We start from the raw sequence: 17,110 nt of genomic DNA, 5'->3' as shown, positions 1-17,110 counted from the left end.
GACAAACGCCAAGGACTACTGTGGCTTTGTGTACATGGTAGCTCCTTTTGGCATTCGTTTAACATGCTACCTTGAATAAAGAGATGATGTCTAGAGAGATGTCATGAAAATCAGTTAAAAGCTAAAAAATAAGACAGACAAATGATGAGGCTTCCATCAACAGCATTAAGTCCCGTGTGTTTCTTTGTGCTAATTAATTCACTCTGTCTGCGAGGAAGTTGTCATTACTGAATTCCTTTCCAGCCCTGACTCCCCTCTGCTGTCTGGGCAGGTAGGATCTGGACAGATTATGTCCTTCATGCAATACTGACTGTTCCCAAGCATAGTAGGCTAATGCCCTTCTCCTCAAGTCACAGACGTCCTTCATGCTATGCTGCAGAGATCAGGTAACTAGGCATGAATGTATTTCTCTAAATGAGCTCATCAGTGAACCCGTGAAAACTAGAAGATGCACACTCACCGATCATTACCTTTCCTAAAACTCACATGACTGCTTTTCCCCCATTCCACACAGGAAGAATTTAATGAAAAGCCCGACTCCCTCTTTTTTACTGACGGCCAGAGACGAATTGACTTCGTTCTTGTGTATGAAGATGAAACTAAAAAGGAGAACAATAAAAAGGGCACAAATGAAAAACAGAAGGTAGGAATTTGTTCTATTTTCATTTCCCTTTTATTCCCTTTAATATTGTGAGATGAGAAAAGGCGTGTCGTTTTCATGTAAGCAATCGAGTGGAACTGATGTGAGACACCTGAACCAAACATCCCTTTGCGCCTTCGAGGCCTGTTAGCAGGACATTTTGTAGAATCTGAAACAGGCGCTTGCTCGAGCTCTTCCTCAGTCGGTTTCATACTGAAGGGAGATGCACTTTCAAGGAATTGTATCTTCTGTTGTGCAGAACAGATTTGCATTACGGCCCACCGGGCGGCTTGCACCTGGCTGGGAGAGGAGGCTGATAATTAACGACAAGTGCAGTAGCAGCTAGCCTTCCTGGGGTGCTTGCTCCTGCTGCCAGAGGAGCATTTTGCTCGTGTGTTTTTGTTCTCATTTAACTCTTCCCACACGTGAGCTGGGCGCTGCCTTCACACCTTTGAGCATGAGAGTTGATGCTAGAGCAGCCGGATGGTCACCCAAGGCAGTGGGTGCCTAACCTAGTCAGGGTGGAGACAAATACACTCCACACCCTTGTGCCTGGGAGCCCCTTGCTTCCTGTCACCTTCCCGTCTCTTCTGCATCTACCTGGCAGCCATGCTTCTTCTTCCTCTCTTTCCTTGGCGTTGGCCTCTTTCTTTGAGAAGTTAGAACTTCTTTACCGAAATGTAAACCGCACTGAACTCACACAGGACGAAAGAAGTGTACACATGGATGCTTAGATCCACTGTAGAAATCACTCATTATTCTAGTCCCCGCTCCAAGGCATGTGCAATTACATAGACATAGCTCTCATAGCCCTTATCTATACTTTGCCCATAAACCAAACCAATCTCCAACCTTTTCATTTCTGTTTATTCTTTGAAGGCAAGTGCGAAAATATATATATATTTTTTTTTTGTAAAATAAAACAAATAACTTTTATTCACGTGCTTGAGAATTTGGAAAGGGTTAAGTTTAGAGTTTTAAGTGTGTCTGATACAACGGAGTAAGCCCAGGATGTAGAAAATGGCATCCAGATTCTAATTCAGCCATTGTTTTTAGCTGGAGTCATTTGACTTACATGAAACAATTCTCCAGGTGATCATAGCTCTCCTCTACACACACATACAAAAAGAGTGAATTTATTGCTTATGCCAAAGGAAAGAGTCCTGTTTGCCACGTGGTGCAGGCTTGGGGCCATGCTGGAGCGTAGGCTGAAACAGAGGCTCTGGCGTAGTCATCAGCCAGTTCCAGAGTCAACCTGGCATCAACATAGCGAGCAGAGAAGATGCAAAGAGGATGAAGGAGGAGTTGGCGGGTCTTCACTGCTGGGACCTGACAGTGACTGCAGCCATTGTGCAAAAGTTGCATCAGGCAGAGCTCAGCAAGAGAAGGTTCTGGCGGGACTGGATCAGTGCCTCAGGCAAATCTCCTTGTCACGTTTGTAACCGCCCCCCCCAACATGCACACACAGTTAGACTTCCTTGAATTTAGATTTCATCTTACAAATAGGTAATAGGCTATCTCAGTTTTATAACTGGTTGATTTTTTTTTTCCTTACTGGGATGTAAAATATTGGCTCATTATATAGTCAATGGCAACCTAGATTCTGCAAAATGGGACTTCAACGCCTGTCACACGGCTGTGGTTAAGATTAAATCAAATAGATATCACATAGACTTCCAGGACGTCTAAGTCACAAACCTTAATGGCATACTTTCTCTTTTTATTTGGTGTGACATCTGATATAAGAGGCGTGACCCTCCTGTCACCCAGCTTTATCACTAAAGTAGCTAGTGGACTTGATCATTTTCTCAGGATGCTACACTAGCTGGCACATCCGTATTTATATGACTAAATAGTCATGGACCACCCATATGCTGACAGAGCTGGGCATGTAAAGCAAGCTAAACAGATGAAATCCATTAAGGCATAAAAAAGATGGCCTGGCTTTAGACACGAGCTTTACTGCTGTGGTGAAGGGGCCCTGGAGCTACTCACATTATTAATAAGTTCTTCATTTGCTTCAGACAGGAACATTGGTCTCAGGGTGACTCTCGTAAGTCAGGAGGGAAAAAAAAAGTCATCACTAATTTTGGCAATCCTCCAACACAGTGGGTGACATACCTTAATGTTGATATTCATAAGCTGTGCTTTGAAGTGTTTTCAGTTTGCATTTGTACATATTTCTTAATTTTATACTCTGTCAAAACTCAAAGCCCAGCTTTGGAACCACATTTTTATTAATTGGACAGATGTATCTGAGCTTTGTTGTATTCCTGCTGGAGCTTAGTGAGGATTTAGGACAACGCCAAGGAAAGGCAATTTCAAAGTCCTGTTTCCCCTAAAAGGAAAATGTTTTTCTGTATGTCATATTGATTTCCTAAAACAACACCGTGATTGACTTTGCCAGAATTGATGAAAAGAGTTCTGTAAGCAAGTTTTAGGGCTGTGGAAAGATGGAACTAATACGACAAAAGGCGCTCTGAATATACACACAGATTTAAAACCCAAAATTCTGTTACAGCCAAGCTTTTAAATACTATGGATCTTTACACCTCAATATCGGTGAAATCATGTCCTAAGTCTGACTTTCCTTTAAAAGCGTAAGATGTTTGCTTTTGCATTTTATATGGGGGTGATTGTTTCTGCAAGCTTTATTCGGCTTGTGCTACACTTTGCACAGACTCAGTCTGGATGGGTTCTATTGCCGCTCACAAGAAATCAAGGTTTAAAGTGGCTTAATTGCTAGAAGGAAATAATTATGTAACTAATCAGGAGACAGAGCCAGTACTGAATGATGCAGGTGAGGCCACTGCATCCTGATCCTCAAGCAAGCATCCCCTGGGTGTGAGGTGACAGCTGGGACTCCAGGCAGCCAGCAGCAGAGGACTGTTTTTTCTGAGAGATAAGGAAGCTCTTACCGAAGGATCCTGTGCTGCCTTTTCACTGTAATTCCTTGTCTAGCATAGATCATAGGTACTTTCTTCTCCCCCTCCCTTTCTTCCTCTCCTTCTTCCTTTGCCAAGGTCCCATGTAGTCTAAGCTCATCTTGAATTCACTATGTAGTGATGACCTTGAGCTACGCATCTACCTGCCTATACCCCCTGAGTATTGGGATGATAGATAAAATGCCACCATGCCAGAAGTGATGGCTAGTCTTGGTCCGCAAGCAAGTCTGCAGGTGTGGAGATAGGGGTAGTTGTGGGCCTGACCACACAGTGACACAGTCAAAGGATGGGGGAACGGGTGAGAGGAGGTGTGTAGACAGAACAAAGCGGTGTGTGCAATCCTGAATACGTTTTAGTTCCCTTTTGTCCATTCCTAGTAATTGATGGAAACATAGTTTCCTTTAAAAGTTGAAGAAGGGCATGCCGAAAGCGTATGATTGTATGTCATGCTCACCTTAGGAATTCTCTAGAAGGGTCAGATTCGGAGACTGACATGTAAAAATTTTAAACTAACAATCAAGCTTCTTTATAGAGTAAACACAGGTGTTAGTTAGTGTTCAATCTCGTGAGCCTTTAGAATCATTGGGCAGTGCTCACGTGAGTCACCCAGGCAGAATTGTTACCAAGAAGGTAGATAAGCTCTCTTCAGAAGTGCTTTCCAGTGCATAGAGCGTCTAGTAAGGTAAGCACAGTGAACCTTGATATTTGATGAGGACTTTGTATCCTTTACTGAAGGTTTATCATGCCCTGTGGGCTTTGTATTATTTTTTGTTAGACTTTCTTAGTTATTTTAAATTATATTGCTGTTGTCCAAGTATTTTAAATTGTAGTTTGTGACCTGTTTTATATAGGATGCTTGGTTTTTTATGAGTCTGTATGGATACTTTGATAAACTTTTGTTTTAATGTGGCCATTGTTTTTTTTTAATTTTTTTTTCAGTTGAAGACCATATTGTCTACAAATTATATGGTTTTTTTGTTGTTGTGGCTTTGTTTTAAGACAGGGTTTCTCTAGATTATATCCCTGGCTGTCCTAGAACTCGCTCTATAGACAAGGCTGGCCTCGAACTCGGAGGTGGGCCTGCCTCTGCCTCCCAAGTGCTGGGATTAAAAGGCTGCACCACCACCATCTGGCTTACAACAGTTTTGTTTATCTTTTTTCTCATTCACATACCACTGCAGGGCTTCTGACATGAAACTAGTAACTCATCCTAGGAGCTGCAGTTGAATTGTTTACGGTTTTAATAGGAATAGCTGCCAAACTTCCCCAGTAAAAATATTTACACCAGTGTAAATTTCTGGGAGATTCCTTTTCAGAAGTTAAACTGTTGTCTTTTAAAGTTAAGTGTTTTTATAGTAACTGAGGTTTGAACTTCATCTTCTGCACTTTTAAAGATCTACTGAAAAGCCAGGTATGGCGGTGCATCCCTTTAATCCTAGTACTTGGGAGGCAGAAGCAGGCAGATCTCTGTGAGTTCAAAGCTAGCCTGGTCTACATAGTGAGTTCCAAGCCAGCGTGGGCAGCATAGTGAGACCCTATCTCGAAACTTTTTAATAAAGTCTATTGAAGTCTAATGAATAGCTTGGCAATTCATTAAGCAGATTCTAAGGTATATTAATTTTAGGTGCATAGATAACCTCAACATATGTATAGCGACTGGTTCCAAAGTACCATTGGATACCAAGGTGACATGATGCCCGAGTGAGTCTCTTATATAAAATGGTACAGGATAATTGTATACAATCACATATTTTAGGTGCTTTTCATCATCTCCGTATCACTTAATATAAACACATTACAACAAAAATAGCTGTTCAACTGGGTTGTTTGAGAATAACAAGAACAAAGTCTGTTTGTGTGGTTCCAGTTGTAATTTTTCCCCAGATAGTTCCCATCTTAGTTTAGCTGAATCTACGAAAGGAGAGCCTTCCGATATGAAGAGTGGATTGTATGTGGTTGTTTGTGTCCAGTAAGACAACAGATAGCAATGCAGATAAAACTGTTCCTTATTAACTTTAACTTGCTACATAGCCACATTTATTATTTATTATTATCCATGCCTGTTTATAAAACTACATTAAATAATTTATGTTATTGGAGAGTATTTGACAGTTCCATAGACTATTAAAAAGTTAAGCTCGTGGATGAAGAGAACAGAGTAGACTTTCCAGAGCCTTGCGTGAATAAAGGGCTTGGATGTGTGTCAACAGACCGTTTTTGTTGGGAAGAGTTAAGTTCAAGAGATTCTTTGTATATCATTAAACCATAGTTAACGTACTGTGCTGCAAGTGGCTACGAGAATAGTTTTCAGCCTCCTAGGATGAATAAGAGGTGATCAAATGCTAAGCAGTTGAAAGCTAGCCTTCCACATGTATAAACATGCGAAATGCATATAGTCCTCTCCGATCTCAGAATCAGCAAGGGGGTGGTAAGGGAGGAGGCTGAGTGGCAGAGAATCATAACAGCTGAGAACATTCCCTGAGATGAACATTTTCCCACACAGTCCAGGCATCAGAGGCCAGGGGTTCACATTGTGGTAGGTAACTGAGCAATGCTCAAAGCCACTGTTTCATGACGCCACCTTCCCAGATGGCAGGCACTCAAGCTCATGGTTTAAAGACAAATTGAATCTACTTTCGATTTTTTTTAATGTTTTGGGAGAATGCCAGGAGCTCCCTTTTAGTATTTTTTTTATCATTTCCATTGTTTTCCACCCTGCTTACAGTACTAAAATTGTAGCTTAAAAGAAATAAACTGAGAATAAGGAGTTTTACGCTGCAGCTTGGAAGTGTGTTGCACATTTGGCTTGCCTCTTGAGTATGTGGCATAAGAGCGGTGAATCTGGATCTTGTTTATTTCTGAAATGGTTAATGTCATCGATCTTAAACCTCAAATACAGACATAAAACAGTGATATATTAGAAAGAGAAGTCAAATTGTTTCTTGTCAGCTCATGGAAGACCTTGGTCCCTTCACAAAGATGGGGAAAGAACACCCTTTTTGCTAGATGTTCCTCCTACTGTCTAGCCTTAGGTTTGAAGGAAGGCAAATGTTTGTCCTTGCATTCACAGTCTCTTGTGTCTCACCTTTCTAAATATCATCTATTAAAGAGCCCAGGGGTTCTTGAACTAGACCACAATCCTACACAGAAAAGGCTTGAGGGGCATAAGCAGTCATAAACAAATGTGCTTGCATACACGTGCATGTGAAAAGGTGTACTCTGGGAAGAAGCATTTCTTCTTTTTTAAATAAAAATGCATTTCTTTTTGTTTTGACAGTTTTATACAGTATGGTGTCTGATGCTCAATTTCACCCCGATTTCCATCTCTTCCAATTCCTGGGAAACCTTTGTTCTAAACAACATCTACCTGGCTCTACTCTCACATCTTCTGGTTTTGTTTGTTCTCTGTGTGAGCACTTTGTTTTTTTTTTTTTGTTCTCTGTGTGATGATGAAGGGTGATATTAACTGGAGCAGTTTGCCCAGGGCCTTTACCCCTGAAGAAAAGGACTTCTTTCCCCCTAGCAACTGATAACTGCCAATAGCTCCTCAGGGAAGGAGCTTGAGTCCCTCCTGCGCCTGTGACAGCTCTTCTGAAGGGATCCACAACTGTCGTGGGTTCGTGAGTGCGATGGCCACATCCTGTCCTGAAGACAGCACGGGACAGCCCTCCCTCCATCCTCTGGCTGGCAAGGGTTGACTCTCTCTAGGTTGACCTGTGTGAAGATTGCTTTGACTTCTTCTCACCTCTACTGAACTCAGTAGCTCTAGGTCAATGGTTCTCTACCTTCCTAATGCTTCCATAGCAGCATTCACCCCCTCCCAAGGGGTCACAAGTTACAGTGTGGGAATCAATGCTCTGGACCAAAGGCCAGAGGTTGATTTGAGGATGAGCTTTCCAAGTTGTTCCAAGTGTAGAAACCACCTCAGCAACCCTATGCTTCGTTTATTTGGTGGTAGGTAATGGATGGTTTTCCTTCTGTGGTAACTTGGTTTTTAAATAACCTGCAATGACTGTGTCTTTTCTTTTTCATTAAACCAAAAATGTTAATTTAAAAGTAAAGTTTGAAACTGAACTTCATCTAAACATTCACTGTCATTTATGTTTTTAAAATGCTTGTCTGCTTTTTGGCCCTTCGTGATCACACATTACCTGCTTGAGTGAATCCCTCATCACACCAGTCCACCAACATTAAATGTATCACTAGCGTGTGAATTTAAATTAAGCTGCAGTTGATGAGTTTATGTATTCTACGTACCAAACCTTCTGGAGCACATGCTCTGTAACCTAACAAATTAGCACATAAAGTAATTAATACTTTTTACATGATTTAAGAACCTTTGAGTTATTTCTCATGCATCTTTCTTAGGCTTTGCAAAGATTATCCAAATGAAAACAAAATGACGGAACCACTGGTGCTTTGCTTAACGGAGGTACAAGAATATTTGCAGTTAATCTGCATGTGTCTCATTCATGCGCCTCATTACAGTGTCCTCCATTCTTTGATTTCTCAGTCATGGTCGCCCCTGCTTTTCCCTCTGAAGGAGTGTGGGGACCTCTGTTTCTAGTCAGGATTTGTGCTGTGTGACTCACAAGTTAGGTCCTATGCAGCTATCGCATTATTAAGCCAGTGAGACGTGGCGTTGGTAAGCTCCAGTGCTTAGGGACAGAAGGCTTCTTTAATTAAGTCAGTCTGTCCTTTGTAGTTTTAATGACTGTGTTCTTTATTTCTCTGACAGCTTTATTAATCTGTCAAAGGAGGTATAAATGAATTCTGTGTCTGGAGGGGAGGGGAGGGGGTAGGTGCTCTCTTGCTTCTCCGCCTTGAGCTGTGAGCCCACTCTCTCCCCCGTCACACACACAGGTAGACCCTGAGTTTCTTTTTGTGAGGGACACATCGTCACAATGATTAGTCACTTTGGCTTTACCAGAATTCCATATGCAAAGAAGATAGATCTCATTGCCTTGCTGATGGATTTGCTTCCATAGAGATGTAAGAATTTCAGCACAGTTCACTTTATGGTTTGATTTTTAAAAAGAGAGAATGAGACTCTAATTTCTTTTCTTTTCTTTTTTTTTTTTTTTTTTTTTTTTTTGCTACCAAATACAAATCCGAGGGCACAGTGATGGCTTAGATTTCATACATAAGGTTTCCCAGCAAGCCGCTGAGGTAAATTTTAGTTAAAAGTGTGTCTTCAGATAATCACTTATTCAACAAATATTTATTGAGCAGTGGCTGTGTCAGTCAATATGCAATATCAGTTGGCATGGGTTTTAATGTAGAAGGCATTCTGCACTAATTTTTCAGGTGTCGAGAGCAGTTACTGATGCAAGTATAAATTCTACCAAGAAGTAAAGATGACGACTTCATACACCGACTTCAGGAGTCTTTGAAGTGAGCAAGCTATTCCCCCTCAGCGCCTGTTTGACAAACAGAGTGCACAGGCTCATTTATTTTACCTGCTTGACACAACTAAAACTGGGTAGATCAATTTTTAAAATATGCCACTGGTTCTTTGCGAATCGACATGCCGAAGGGAAATAATAGGATCTAAGTCGTTAAAGTAACACCGAGGTTTATTAACGTGTTCAAGCAAATGTGGATGCCCCGTCCTCGAGTCGACTGTTTAAGTGTTTATAGTTCGTGCGGAGGCATTAGAAGCCACCTCCAAGCTCTACCAATTATGTGAAGCAAGTCAAGTGAATACCTTGGGACTTCTTTATAAAGAGCCAAATAAGAACGAAAATAAGATAAATTAGTGCCACCTTTCTGGAGGGCGTTATGGCTGTGCGTGCTAAAGGACTTTCAAACACACTTGATTGAACAGTTCTCCTTCTAGTGTTGTGCCCTAAGGAAGTAATAAAAGGTGCACAGAGGTTGTTTCACTTTGAGAGCGGGAAATTAAAAACAATCCAAATATCTAACAATTTGAGGTTGGCGAAATAGAGTTAGTCTGTCACCCTGAAAGAATATTATTAAGCCATGAAAATTATATTGAAGGGAGTTTGTATGTAGCACACGTGTGTCAGTGCCCATCGGACATACAGAAGTGCAGAACAGACACGTTGTTTCCTCGAAAGGATGGTAAAAGGATACACACGCTTTAGCTACGAAGGACGGGGCTTAAAGATCAGGATTGAGATGAGCACAAAGCATGGAAGACAGAGGGCCAGGTAACTGAAGGGTAAGGCTGTTTGAAACATTCCTGTAGAAGGGAATAAAGCTTCTCGGCGGAGGGATTTGGGGTCGCTGGGTGTGCAGTGCAGGGGCAGGGTGGACGGTTACTGCCAGTTTTTCATATTTCTGAAAGGAGAGGTGATTCTGCAAGTCCTGTGGACTGTACCTCATGGGTTACACTGTATTCCTGAAGACACGTGTAATCTTTAATCCTAAGATGAAGCAATTTCTTCACCAACTCTAGAGATGGAAACAGTGGTACTTATCTCAGATAACTGCCCAGCATCACACAGGTTAGTTAAATAGAAGAGCTAGGATTTGAGTTTTGCCCTCATCCGGAAATAAAGGAAATCCAAATTATGAGAGCGGAAAGAGGATGTTGGGGGGTAGAGTAGATCCAAGAGGAGAGTGCCGGTGAAGGTAGTGGGAAGTTACCACCTCCATTCAGAGAAATCGTGGAGGAACAGACCGCATCTGGTTTGCAAAGTCCAGTGTATGATATCTGTGGTTGGGGCGGTTGTCAAGACCAAGCGAGGAGTGGCTGCTTTGGTGTGTCTGATGAGAAACTGGCCCAGCTTTCCAACCACTCCTCTTCTGTCTTCTTCTTAAACTCTCTGTCATGCCTGGGAATCTCAAATGCTGTGGAAGCTCAGTGATCTCTGATATTGGGGTACTCCAACAATAGAACTGTACCTCTCCTCCTCCACCCTATCCTACAGCACCCACAGAAAGACTCACTGGGGATTAAGGATGAAGGAGCCCAGTTGTTTCTGCAGTGGTCTCATTTCTGAGCCAGTTCATCTCTGAGCAACAGGGAGCCGTTAGTCTACAATGCGCCTAGTTTATTCATTTGTCAGACATTTGTGGCGCTCACGCTATTTTATAGGCCTGAATCATTAAGTACTAATGATACTGATATTAAATCACCAACATCTCTAGGGGCCGGAGTGGTAATAAAAGACAAGAGGACCATGGGAGATTTGATGGTCTTAGAATGGAAAGCATTTTAAGTGATTTTTGGCTGACAGGTAAGAGCAGTGAGAAAAATAGAAGGCATTACCCAGTAAGATCAAGAAGTGGGTGGCTTTCAGGTGCCATGGAGAGAGATGGCACCAGCAATTAATGGGCAGGAAGGAAGACACAGTGATGGCCACCATTGTCTCTGCGACAAAGGAAGCTAGCCCACAAGCAGAGAATGGGGTTCAGCTGGTTATGTGCGAAGCAAGAGGGGCACGTTGGAAGTGTGGGGCAGCTCCCTGGCCTGCGTTTCCTGACCACCACCACGTAAACAGGCCACTGCTCCACCTTCTGCCGCCATGAGCACCGCCCGCCTTCCCTGCTGGGATTCCCTTCCTCCTTTAAGCTCTTTCTGTTGAGAATTTTGTTCCACTGACAGAAAAGTAACTAATAAAATATTAACTGAAATCGTGGCCGCTGCTGGGGTCACCGCCAGCTTTCCATTAAGTTTTCTCTCTAGAGGTGACATTCCGGCTTGTCATCCCAGAATGAGTTCCTCTTTGCATGGCAGCACTTGGTTCCCAGTTCAGGGCGTCCTAGTTAGGGATTCGGTTGCCATGGTAAATAACAGCAGCAACTTGGGAAGGAAAGGGTTTTATTTTATTTTGCAACTCCCAGGTCCCACCCCACCACTGAGGGGGATCAGGGTGTGAACTGGAGGAGGGAACCTAGCCGGAGCCATGGAGGGTGCTGCTTACTGGCTTGCTCTTGGTGGCTTGCTCAGCCTGCTTTCTTACAGACCCCAGGACCACCCGCCCAGGGGTGGCACTGACCCCAGTGGGCTGGGCCCTTTTGTATCATTAATAAAGAAAAGACCCCACAGACTTGCCGACAAGCAATCCGATGGAGACATTTTCTCAGTTGAGATTCTCTCTCTCATATGACTCTACCAAACCACAACAACAGCAGTAACGAACCACTGTGGACACAGGTTTGGAGTAGAGCTGGACTCAGGGTCAGCCACATACTGGGTGTCCACAACAAATTTAAAAGGATCTTTCTGTATTTGGGGCACAGCAGCTTAGGGCCTCCTCTCAGGAGCAAGTCAGAAGTGGTACCCTCTGGGTAAAGAGGCTGACTGCTACCCCTGGGTTATCTTGACCTCTGGCTGGCAGCACATGGATGTTGGAGTTGTTTTTAAATGGAAGAGAGAAATAAAGAGAGAGAGGGGGAAAAGGAAGGAAGGAAGGAAGGAAGGAAGGAAGGAAGGAAGGAAGGAAGGAAGGAAGGAAGGAAGGAAAGAAAAACATCCACTATTCTTAGTTGTCTCAGTGAGAAGATTGCCTCAATTCACCTCCCGCTATTACAAGAAATGGAAATTCAGGTCTGTGTGCATCAGGCAGTTTAAATCCCTGTCTTATGAAAATGTAGAGGGCCGCCCCTGAAGTATGAACAAATGAAAAAGCAACACACGGGGGACTTGGTTTCCTCCTGTAGGCTGCAGAGGTGATAACTGATGGAAAGAGAGTTCTAGCTCAGTGAGTGCTTGTGTTCTTAACCTTTGCCCCCCACCCCCCACCCCCATCCTCTGATGCTTTCACAGCACAGTTGTTTTGCTCCCTCTTTATTGCTATGATCGACGCCATGCCCAAAAAAGCATCCTGCACTTGAAAGGCTTACAGCTTGAAAGGCTTTCAGCTTACACCTCGCAGTACATCGCTGAAGGGATATGAGGGCAGGAACTCAAGCCACAGTCCACGCATCTGCATGCTTTCCTCATGCCCTGGGCCTCCGTTTGCAGATGCTGACCATCTGGAACCTTCTAGCACTTCCAGTGTATCAAGCGAGAGTGAAGATAATATCAGCTCTGCAAATGATTATACCTTTTTTTTTTTTTACATAAACACAACTCTTTAGTTTGAATTAAGAAACAACACTAGTGATTTTTTAATATTTATTTTTTTAAGTTTTATTCGCATGGGCATGTATGTGTATGCATTTTCTGAACTGGCCTTGTAACGTGGGAGTGGGGGTATGTTATCAGATAGTTCCTGTTTTGTAGACTTGGAGATGTTTATGGCTTTATGAACATTTCATTGTAAACTCTTTGAACCTTGTTAGAGTTCTCTATATTGTTGTATTGACTTAGGTAAGTTGTGCATGGAGTGTGTGTGTGTATGTATTTGTTTGTTTGCATTTATGTGTGTTTAATCTATACACATCTAATATTGAATCATTTGAGTAAAGAATTTAAATCTGGAATCTTTAACTCTGGTCAGTGAATGAAACTCAAAAAATTTTCCTTTTGTGTGCTTTTGGGAGCCAGGGATTGTGCCGCAGAAATTTTTATAGACAGCCCCCCCTCCCCCCAAAGGACCAAAGCCCCAACAGGCCAGCCCTTAGCGCTCCAGAGAATACAGGAAATCCATTACATTACATTCTCTTGCAACTATCACCATTGGACTGGTTGCTTTTGTTCCATTTTGAGCAAATGTATCTCTTCAAGGCCAAAACAGTCAGCTATTTTTTTTTCCTTTGAAAACAGTCTTTTCTGCTGAAACTGGCGTTCTAACTTGTATTCCTGTTTCTTTTGTCAGAGGAAAAGACAAGCGTATGAGTCTAACCTCATCTGCCACGGCCTGCAGCTGGAGGCAACACGCTCAGTAAGTGTTAGTTTCTTTGAAACCCTTCTCCAGCCACTGTGCTTGGGAGCTTGTACCTCAGCTGAAACGGTGGGAAGGGAGGGTGCTCGGGAACCGTGCAGCCACAGCGGCACCGCAAACAGTGGGAGAAAGGAGACAAGCAAAGCCTGTACCACAGGCCAGTGAGATGGCTCAGTGGGCAAAGGCACCTGCCACAAAAACCTGATGGGAGGAGGTGAGGCTCGGGATGGCGTGGCTGGAGGCGAGAGCTGGCGTGTGGGAGTCATCCTCTGACTTCCGCACATGTGACCAACGGACGTACCCTGTGCATGCCTCTTCCTTTGCAAGGGGGATTCACTTCATCCTTACATACAGCAGGCTTTGCAGATAGACTGCTTATCTGTAACAGCGAGTGTAATTCCTTGACATCAATACAATATCCATATTGCACAGTGCATAGGCATAAATTAAAGCAGCCTGTTTCCTGGTTTAGATAGCGAAATTATCCTAGTGTTGTTATTCCAAGTCACTAACTTAGATTGTGTGCCGACAAATTAGCAGTCCGCTTTTCCCCGCTTAAGATACTGGTAGTGTGAGTCCTGAGGGATGGCTCAGCATTTAGCAGCATTTGCCGCTCCTGGGGAGGACCAACCTTCAGTTCTCAGCGCATCTGCCTGCAACTCCAGCTCCCAGGGCTCTGGTGCCCTCTCCTGGCTGCCGCGAGCCCCCTGTGCCACCTGCACATACTCAGCGTGCATACACAAGCGCACACACAAGTAAAAACTTAAAAAGTAAATATTTTAAAAATTGCCAGTCTTACGTTTCTTAATGCAAACTGAAGAATTATGTTTAAGTTAAAAAAATAAAATAAAAAGCATGATCATTTGCAGATCTGACATTATCTTCACTTCTGCTGTGTCCCCTTTGCATAGGTTTCTGTTTTAACACCTGCCGGGGCGTGGGAAGTGGGGGATCTGTGCTTTAAAACTGTGGACACAGCTGTTTGCTCTCCGTCGCTCCTTCCCAGGTCTCCGATGACAAGCTTGTGTTCGTGAAGGTGCACGCGCCCTGGGAAGTGCTGTGCACTTATGCTGAGATCATGCACATCAAACTCCCCCTAAAGCCGAATGACCTGAAACTGCGCTCGGCCTTTGGCACCCTCAACTGGTTCACCAAGGTCCTCCGCGTGAACGAGAGTGTCATCAAGCCGGAGCAGGAGTTCTTCACAGCGCCATTCGAGAAGAGCCGCATGAATGATTTTTATATCCTGGACAGGGACTCCTTCTTCAACCCCGCCACCAGAAGCCGCATTGTAAGTCCAAGCCAAACGTGGTTTCTGTTTCGGTCAGATCTGAGACAGCTGCTGTAGAATGAGTAGCCGTTGTTGTGGCTTTGTTTTTAGAAACTGAAAACATACTATAATTAGTAGCATCAGTATTAGTTCCGTGCCTGTCATTTTCTGCTGTGGTAATAAACAGTGGTTTCATGGGCTAGTTCTACAATAAAAACAACACAGTCCATTTTGAAATCTTTTTAGGTCTATTTCATCCTCTCTCGGGTCAAATACCAAGTGATGAACAACGTTACCAAGTTTGGGATTAACAGACTGGTCAGTTCCGGAATCTACAAGGCAGCGTTCCCTCTGCACGATGTAAGTCAAATGGCGAAACCAAAAGCACCCAGTGACAGGGAGGATTAGACTTCTTCTGTCTCTTCCTCAAGGATGAGGATGATATCTGGAGAGATCACAAGCTGGTCCAGGGCAAGAACAATCCAAAGCACCTAGGTGGAGAGCCGGTGCTGGGTTTAAAGGACTAGGCGGAGTGAAGAGTTCTGTCCCTCCAGAAAGGTGGCAACAGTTCAGATTCCCCAGGGCAGCCCCTGCTGGGTGTCTGGTTGTACAGTCCCTCTTCCACGCCCCAGCGAGGTGGCCTCATGAGCCATTTATTCCGCCTGCCCCCACATGCCCTTGTCAGCGAAGAAGGTGTTGTGGTTCCTTCCTCGAGTTGTTTCGAGAGCTAATTAACTTTATATAGAACATTAGACCCTGTCATGTAAGCGGTAGCTACTTTCATAATTACTGACGGATGTCATTACCAGAAAAAAAAAGAACAGGGTTTGGTTGGTTGGTTGGTTGGTTGGTTGGTTCAGTTTGTAAGGAAAACATGTCAGAAATTCTATATTTGACATTTTCTGTAAGTAGACTTTTCCTCCTTGAAATACTATTTCAAAGCTATATCAGGCTCTTAAAAGGGGATTTACCAGGGTTCATGTCACAGTGACAAGGCCCCAGAGTACTGACTCTGTGAAAGGACTGTTCAAAGGCTACAGTGACCCATTGGATTCAGGAGTATTTATCAAGCAGCTAGTGTCTCCTACGGACTGTATTCTTTTAAATGTGATCATTCCAACCTTCACTACAACATACATGCAAGGTCATTATATATCTAAAAGCGTTTACTGTGTCCTGTCATTGAAACATACTGAATACCGCATCAATTGCATTGTTACTTTGTTGCATTTACTACCACCTTATCTAAATCTCTACAACCAAAGAAAGCAAGCACTGAGTTTGACCGTTACTGCTATGTGTTATGTGCATTGGGGGTAGAGGACAATCTTCAGATCTACCATGCATCAAAACTAAACTGGAATATCAGACAGGTGCTTGATTCACATGGATAAGCAGAGAGTGGGAGGCGGGGCCGAGACAGCAAGGCCTGAGCCTCCTGGGAGATCCAGTATGGCCACCAAGCCTGACAGTTGGTTCTATTTTTGTGCCCCAGCAAAACTAGCAGTGGAAGCTTATGAACCTCGGGGACAGTACACATCGTTCTCTGGGTGCTAGTGTCAGACATGACCATCCTGAAATACTCACTGACATCTGTCTGTGCCCGGGTCTTTCAGATCTCCACGCCTGGAGTAATCCAGTGGTGTGAGTGGGAGGCAGGCAGGGATCAGGGCTCTTACCAAGGATGGGCTTCTTGGTAATACGGTTCCCTGCACGAGCAGGAGGGTAGGTTAGACAAGAAAAGGGGTGATTGCATCTAAACAGAGGCAGGAGGCTCTGCTTCTTGGGTGACGTGACCCAGTCTTTGCTAGTTACTTAGCGCCAGCATAACTGCTGAACTGAGAGCTGATGAAGCACCAGCAGCGGCCTGCTGCACACCAGTGTCCTGGTCCCCCGACCATGCAAGGGTGGGCTTTCAGATAGATGGTTCTGGACCGAGAGGACCTGAAGTCTTGAGAGGTCCCGTTTCTTATTGATCAGCACTGCCTCACTTCAGGACATCAGCATCCTTGGGGCTCCCAACACCTCCCTGCCCTGCTCGCTAAGAGTGACAGCTACCAGCCCCACTATCCAAGCATCCATCACCATCTCTATTCCCCGATGACCCCCAAGGGCAATAGTGACCCTGCACCCTTATTTTAGAACCACTAAAACTTAAATGGCATAGCTGTCCCTTCCAACAAGTGGGAGCCCAGTTCCCACGATGGCCATTTTAAGTTGAGGACTGTGGTGCTCATTTCTTTCTTTCTGCTTCTCCTCAGTGCAAATTCAACTATGAGTCGGAGGACCCCAGCTGTCCTAGCGAGCGTTACCTTCTGTACAGGGAATGGGCTCATCCTCGGAGCATATACAAGAAGCAGCCCTTGGATCTTATCAGGTGAGCAGGAGGCAGTAGTCCAGTGAGAAGCACCCAGTGGCGCCCTATGGTGTCTCAAACTGTCACTGTGGTCCTACCACG

The 17,110-nt window shown here is 44.0% G+C and overlaps 1 protein-coding gene across 2 annotated transcripts in view; it reads left to right on the top strand.

Moving 5' to 3' along the window:
• Ano6 (anoctamin 6) overlaps positions 1-17,110 on the top strand; it is a 162,244-nt gene that overhangs the window by 95,412 nt on the left and 49,722 nt on the right. For both annotated transcript variants that reach the window (XM_060388748.1, XM_060388747.1), the window contains 5 exons: positions 515-643; positions 13,317-13,382; positions 14,389-14,673; positions 14,899-15,012; positions 16,914-17,029. In XM_060388748.1, coding sequence (XP_060244731.1) covers positions 515-643; positions 13,317-13,382; positions 14,389-14,673; positions 14,899-15,012; positions 16,914-17,029 — 710 coding nt within the window. The remainder of the gene's footprint in view (positions 1-514; positions 644-13,316; positions 13,383-14,388; positions 14,674-14,898; positions 15,013-16,913; positions 17,030-17,110) is intronic.

Source organism: Meriones unguiculatus, chromosome 8 (assembly GCF_030254825.1).
Source record: "Meriones unguiculatus strain TT.TT164.6M chromosome 8, Bangor_MerUng_6.1, whole genome shotgun sequence".
Taxonomy (NCBI): Eukaryota; Metazoa; Chordata; class Mammalia; order Rodentia; family Muridae; genus Meriones; species Meriones unguiculatus.
Note: the sequence above shows the minus strand (reverse complement) of the source record. Positions and strands in the feature narration are given on the sequence as shown.